The sequence below is a fragment of the Poecilia latipinna genome, unplaced genomic scaffold, assembly GCF_001443285.1.
Source record: "Poecilia latipinna isolate Pla-1442-1.1 unplaced genomic scaffold, P_latipinna-1.0 Scaffold1702, whole genome shotgun sequence".
Classification (NCBI taxonomy): Eukaryota; Metazoa; Chordata; class Actinopteri; order Cyprinodontiformes; family Poeciliidae; genus Poecilia; species Poecilia latipinna.
The window spans coordinates 136,059-143,766 of record NW_015114318.1 but is presented as its reverse complement, the minus strand read 5'-3'; the positions used below and the strand labels follow the sequence as shown (position 1 = coordinate 143,766).

The 7,708-nt window shown below is 37.1% G+C and overlaps 1 protein-coding gene across 1 annotated transcript; it reads right to left on the bottom strand.

Moving 5' to 3' along the window:
- Positions 1-2,290: 2,290 nt before the first annotated feature.
- LOC106964687 (cadherin-1-like) lies at positions 2,291-5,782 on the bottom strand (the record flags this gene model as incomplete). The annotated part of the gene is made up of 4 exons (XM_015060343.1): positions 5,489-5,782; positions 4,612-4,726; positions 2,840-2,928; positions 2,291-2,488 (listed from the first exon to the last, which is right to left on the bottom strand). Coding segments are annotated over exons 1-4 (453 nt in total), but the record flags the coding sequence as incomplete, so codon positions are not given.
- Positions 5,783-7,708: the final 1,926 nt, after the last annotated feature.

Here is a 7,708-nt window from a genome sequence, read left to right as displayed (position 1 = left end):
GGTCTTGAACACAACACTGGGTGACATCATTTTAGCCCTTTCATAAAGGCCAGTTTTCAGCCAAACTATCAGAACATGCTGCTGGGCTCATACTGAAGATGAGGAATTTGGAAGATCTGCTAAATGTGCCGTCGAGTGGACAGGTGCAGCAAAAGCATTGATTGTGACAGGGTGGTAGTGCCAAAGCCCTTTTTTAAGTACAGCCCAACGGTCTCTGCTGAGGCCTTTGACTGGATCACTCAAGAACATCCACTTTGTCTTCAAACCATTTCTGTGTAACTTCAGCTGGAAGCTTCGGGTCATTGTCTTGCTGGAAAGATAAATGCTCTCCAAAGCCGTAGTTCTCTAGCAGATGGAAGCAAATTGTCCTCCAGGATTTCTCTGTATTCTATTTAAAGGAGAGGTTTTCCTCTCCACTGTCACTACATGCATGATCATACGAGGAGTTACTGTAAAGTCAATGACAGAATGCAGCTGATTGTCTGTTGTCACTACGTGTTTGTCCACATAGTGACAGCAGCAAATCATAAACATTTGTAACATTTACAAATGTTTATGAGATGGATGATAGCATGGATGATAGCACTATCCCAAACAGCAAAACATAGATGAATATTAAACCCAAACATTTACTACTTTAAAAAGGCCACATCAAACGACACTCATAAACAGAGGCTCATGGCCATAACAAATCATTTTATAAATGTGTTCTATTTAATAAACAGAAAAACAAGCAAATCTCTTGAAAGGAACAGAATAAAAAATCTGGCTGCCTATGTGGGTACAAATTAAAACTAATGTTAGGGCTGTAACAATTCCTTGAATGATTTGAGTACCTTGATTATTAAAATTCCTCAAGGAAAATTTATCTGCCTCGAAGCGTTGCTAAATTATGCTTCATTATTTAACGCACCGTGTTCCACCCAGGTCATTATTTGTGACCTGGCTTTCGTCTGTGAGTTGTTTTGAAGTGCTAGCAGCATGATGTTGAATTTTCCAGCGTTTTATCAGGTTTTGGGGGACAAATAAGCATTGTTAAATTGTGTGGCGCGATGCTTGGAGTACGACAGCTTTTCTGCTGTCATCACCATTTCGGAGCAAACAAGAGAGAGATAGAGACAGAGCGAGAGAGAGAGACAAAGAGAGATCTGATTACTCGATTAATCACAAACAATCTACAGAGTACTCAATTACTAAAATATTATTTTACAACAGCCCTGACTAATATTACATTAAATAATATTAGTTATTATTAATAACTAATAATTATTAATAAATTTTTCTGTCATGATTCTCAGGGTCGGCCCAAGGCATAATCAAACTCAAAGTGGAAGTGACTTTTTTTTATTTGTAATGACTTTTATAAAATCCTAACTTTATAATTGTGTGTTTCTGTTAATATATTAACAAAGACACACAATTATAAAGTTGGGAATTTTTTCTACAATAATATATATTTGATAATGTATGTAGAATTCATTCTTGTATGGACAAAAAGAAGAAAAAAATGCTCTTGGGTACCCCTGGTGGCAGCGGTAAGTCACAATTTAGCGGTAATATGAGCTGCCAAGCATTGTACACCCAAGCCTCCAAAGCTCTGGTGGAAGATAAGTTAGAAAAACAATGTCAAAAAAGAATTTATCCTTCAGGGAGAGAGAAAAGAAAGAGGAAGAATAGAAAAAAAAACAAGATAAAGGTTTGTTTTCATGCGTCTTAATGTAATATTTAGCTGAAAGATTTGTGGAGCTGCTAATACAAACAGCTTGATAGCAACATGAACGGTCCAGTTCAACAGCCAAACATTTATATAGCATCTTTGTATTTGTGTGATATGAGATTTAACTTTAAATGAGTTGATTCTCATGGTTGGCCCGAAATATTTCTGAGTTTTTTGGAGTTAAAACGGCATGTTTGATAACGTTTGATAACAATTAAAGCTTATAAATGTTTGACAGTGTCTAGCGAAATGTTTTTACATCAGGCTACATGGCAACTGCATTAATGTATCAATGAGCTACTCTAAGCTGTAATTGTCGATATATTAATTTGCTGCTGAGCATGATCATTTATGTGGCTAAAACAAACATTATTTTTACATCATCTTCTAAGTTATGAGAAACTCCTCCTATTAAAATTCATTTTCACCTAAATTATTTTTTAGGTGAAAATGCTGCATGACGACAATTGACATGTTCAGACTTTAGTTGAGATAAAATGATGGATGAAGAATCATTAGTTTATGTTCAAGCTTTGAGCTTTGAACTATGAGCATGAATTGTTTCATTTTAACATGAGGGAACTGAATCTCTAAACCTACCTGTGTGTTATTGGTGGAACTCATTTCAGTGTGACTGAGTGGTTCATTGTTCCTGTGGTGAATCCGTTGGTACAAAACCATGACAGGAAGAGTCAGCTGCTGACCTTGTGCATTCAGGGAGTGGATAGAGAAGCGTTGGTGCCCCTTATGAAGAATGACCCGTCTCTTTACCTGGATTAGGCCAAGAACCACAGTCATTAGCTCAGTGTCCTGTTAGTACAAATTTTCTATGAGTCTGGGTTCCCAAACTAACTGTACAGAAACAATTCAAAATATTTCAAAATGAAACACTGTTTTTACACCCCTCAGTGTTACAGGAACCAGGGCACGCTGTCGTTCTACTTAGGACAAATCAGCTGTCTAATCAACGACAGCTGATTAGACCAACTAAAGTCTCTTGGGACTCTTGGGATGGAGTGATGGAACTACAGATAGGATCAAAATCATTCCAGTTAAAATCATCCAGTTATTTTAAGGCCTCTAGATGATTATATATTGTCTGGGTTCTGCCTCTGTTCTCACCGTTAACATCCCATCTGTCCGGACCAGAAAACGGCTGTCATCAGAGCTGAACAGGAATCTTGTGCGGCCTGTACAGTCAGTGAAGCCAACTGGAAATCAAGAAAATAACAAAATGTTAAACATGTACATTAGAAACTGCTACTAACTGGGAACTGAAAATTATGTGTGTTAGGAAATTGTCAGGATTAAAATAAAAATAAATGATAAAAACATCATAGTATTAATTGATAAAGGGATTAAAATACACATTGATGTTAAGTTAATGTTGGTATTTGTCACATAAGCTGGAAGGTTTCTGAAAACTTTCCAGCCATTCACTAAATTCATGCTGAATTCATGCACCAATATTCCCATGAAGTGAATGGGAAAAGTCAAAATCGCAGACAGGAATGTAGAACTCTGATGGTGGTTGTAACAGAAAGTTAAATAAAGCAATAAAAAGAAAATACTAAGATGAGAAACAGGTAAAGCAGAACACAGGTGTGACTGTGAAAGAGAATCCGACAAGGAAGTAGAACGGTATATATTCAGACTGAGTGGTTTCTGCAGCTCCTGAGCACATCACAACTTTATACCCGAGTAAGTCTTGATAGTCTAAAGTATCATGTGACATAAAAGGTGATATGTCAGTCTGTTTTTAGTCATCAATATGATTCCCCTGCAGTTCTGCACCATCATCCAGGTGGCAAAAACCGTCTCATTGTGAGCTTGCTACCAGGGAGTACGGCAACCATGACACAAACATCCTGTTCCTTTTGGAATCAACCTGCCGCTACTGTCCTATCATATATATATATATATATATATATATATATATACACACACACACACACACACACACTCTGAGACAAGCTGAGGAGATAAAATACAAAGAGATTCCTGAAGAAATAAACTAAGGGATGAACTAAGACCAAAGTAAATAATAAGGAAATGTACGAAACCAGAAACACAAGTGAAACTTTAAAGTTCTAACAGACCATAAAATTTTACTTGGTCTTGTTTAAAAAGGAACACATTTTAAAGTGGAAAAAAATACATTTTATTTTAACTGATGCTCTCCTTTTAAAACTTGTTGAAATAGTATGACGGAAGTGAAGTACAGACCACAGAAACTGAACATCTGAAATTACAATCATGCACGTAAAAAGGTACTGCAGAGTCTGAGACAACAATGTGCCGGAACAGGAATGATCAAAGTATTTCCAACTAAAGTAGCTCTGAAAGAATGTGAAAAGCAACCTCCCCTCACACTTCTTCTATACCAACCAGATAGACAACAACAACAACTTGTCTGCTTAATCGTTTGAACGAAAAACGATTTCATTAAAAAGATTGCGAAATGCCATCTATCATAAACGCACTGTACTATACCAGGTATAGTAGAGTACACGTCTTTTCATTTTGGAGAAAAAGTGTAAGCAAACAAATAAATGGCTAAGTGATAATTCGAGAAATAACTGTCTGTTATTTGTTAGTACACATGTACAGTTTATATGTACATTCTCAGATGCCTGTTGCTTGGGGCTATGGCAGCTAACATCCTGAACCCTGAAGCAAAACCTGAAAAACAAGTTTGGGAACATGTTTTACCCTGATGGAGGAAGCGTTGAAGCATGAGTCCAAAATAAAATCTGACGTGAGATCTATGGCTTTCCTAATGATTGCCTGCTCATAATAGGGTCTGAGCTAATTTAGAATAAAGCATATAAAACATTTTGAGAATGTGAGTATGAAAGAGTGAGTGAGCAGATGACTTGATGAAATGTTCTCACCTTTGCCCAGTAGTGTGCCATGTGTCAGGTGCTTTTTGGTCACATTCAATATCAACAACTTGGACTCAAAACCAGGCACACATGATGACTCTTCTACAGTCGCGGCTGTGGAGACCTGGATGAGAAGAACGAAACACAACATCAAGTTGTTTGTTGCTGCGGAGCCTCAGTAACTGAAATCTGAACATATTTGGCAGTGAATTAAATAATGTTAAATCAATGAAAGTTTTGAAATTGTCTTTAGAAAACATGTAAACAGTAAAAGCAGAAAAAAAAAACACAAAGACGAAAATATAGAAACTACTGTTTTGGCAGGAAGAAATGTTTTATTCCTGGGTATCAAAAGTCAAAACGGTAGCATTCATTAAAACGCCAAAGACAAGTAGTAATGGCAAACTATTACCTTTAAATGAGTTAAAAGGAAATGCCTCCCTTTTCTTCATGTGAATAAATTTTCTCATAACTAAGTTAATTTAAAATAAAGTTATTTTCATTTGAGAAACACAGTATCACCCTTCTAACATGATTATACAGTTGAAAAAAATATTTTATTAACGGTTAGTCAACAGCATAGTAAGTTTACTGTGGATCTACCATGAACTTCAATAGAAGCAGCTGGTTCACAGCAAATCATCACCATGTGTGATGATTTCATAGTATGTTATTTTAAATTAAACTACAACAAATAGATCTTTTTACAACATAAATTACTATTTGATGCAAGAAGGAAATAAAGAGAAAAAATATGAAAACATACTTAAGAAAAAAACAACCATTCTGACAAGGTGAGTAAATGAGGGAAAATGGCTTAAAAAGATTTTCATTTTATTAAACAAATATTTGATACAACAGAAATTATTAAAAGAGGAAGTCTTACCTGAAATAAAGTGATCGCAACGCTCCAAATAATGAGCCAATTGGTTCCCATTTGTGTGGAAAACCTTCTGTCAAAACTCTTTCCAAATAAAAAGGAAGGAAGAAAACAAAAATAAATAAAAATAAATGTGTAGATCTTATCTGTAAACTCGATACGTAGAGCCTCTCTCTGGGATGTCTTCTGAAGAAGTTTCAGTGTGTGGATAAGCTGCTGTGGGTGGTTTCAGTGTTTATCATATTACAGGTGAACTTGTTCCAGACTCTTTTTATGGTCACGGAAACAGAGCAAACCTGAAGTGACAGGCACCACAAGGTTTGTAGGTATTTAATGCATGAATAAGGAAACAAGTATTGCACACCTACCCACAGGTAAGTACACACACCCCCGCAAGTTCACGCATACCTACACACACACACACACACACACATGCATATACATACACAGTCGTGTTTTCATCACTTGTGGTGACTTCACATTGACTTCCATTAATTTCAACAGCCTAACCCTTATCATAATAATAACCCTAACCATCACATACCTAAGCACTTGCTCCCCATGAGTTTCCCTCATGGGGACCAAGAAAATGTCCCCACAAGGTCCCCATAACCCCACATTGTAGACAGAAATAGGTTCCTATAAGGATATAAAAACCTTGTACACACACACACACCCACACACACACACACACGCACACACACACACACACACACACACACACCCCCCCCCCACACACACACACACACACACACAAGAAACCAAAAGAGAGCTGTGCAGAACACTTATTTGAATATTTTCCGGCCACAGTTTTATTTTCACTTTGCAATTTACTGTCAGAATGATGATTCATATCACCAGCGTATCTAATACTCTTAAAGCTCTCACATGTAGCAACCTGGCAAAAAGGAAGAGGAGGGACACTGGGTGGCTCAGTTAGTGGAGAGCATGCACCATGTTGAGGCCGTGGTCCTCAACATGGTTGTACTGGGATTGATTACGAGTCTTGGACCATTTGCGGCATGTCTTCCACTTCTCTCTTCGGCCCATTTCTTTTTTGCCTACTGTTCAGTAAAAGGCCACCAGAGCCCAAACAAATCTTAATAAGTAAAATCAGGAAGAGCACCAGGAGGTGTGTATGTACACCTTCACAAAACAATTGTGCATCACTGCAAATTTCACCTATACTTCAGACACCTCAGAAAAATGAATTGGACACATGTAATCTTTGTAATTAAATTTTTATGTGAAGTAGGTGCTTCCAGTCTAATATTTTTCTGGCTTCGTATAACGTAAAAGCAACAATAGTTAACTTTTAATGGAAGAGCTCCATTGAGTGCTGCCTTTTGCAAAGTATCACCAGTAATCTGTTGTCTGTTCACAGCAAAATAAAGACCAGCAGGATCGGGGCTTTAAGAAACTGTCAGAAGTTTGTATTTTAGGCTTACCATTTTATTAGAGGTGCTATTGCAGTTTTCTGGCCATTCGTCAATTACCGATCTTTTAAAAAGCTTAACCTGCCAATTCCGGTTTTGGCCAATACCAATTTTTTTTTGTCAAAAGTGTTGCTCAATAGAGCAAGAAAGTTGTTGAGTTGGCAACAGTGGGGTCACTACTGTTAATTGTAAACGTGCAGACAAAACTTAGTGGGCCGGTCTGTCTGTCAAACCTTTCTCACCAGAGAGCCAAAGAGGACAGAGGTTGATTCTTTACACATTTGCCAAGCTATATAAGATCGGTGGACAAGATCAGCTAAATGCAAAAATCGGCTGATCACCAAATTCCCAAAATTAAGGAAATTGGCACTGATAAATCGGCCCCCCTACTTTTTATGCTAATTTTTTTTTTTTTTTTTTACCTTGAGATATTCCTTATAGGTTAAAAAAAAATCTAACCGTCTTTGCTATTAACAACATTGTGGATAAAAAAAAAACGGTATTTGCATCAAAATATTTTGTACGTAGCACACATCTGTGTGAGTATGTCCGTCCTAAACCTAAATGTTGTTGGTCAGTTTACTTTTATTTGGCAGCTTGTCGCTCTATTAGCTACATATGACTATGCAGTGAAGCTACCTAAAAATTAATAAACTTATTGTGGAGTTCATTTTCAACCCTTCCGCAAGGGGAGTCAAGTAAAAGTCTCAGACGACACTTGAACCTGGGAATTTCATCCTCCACCTCCCGTGGATCATAGGGATAGGCTTTGCTTTTCTATCTTTATCAT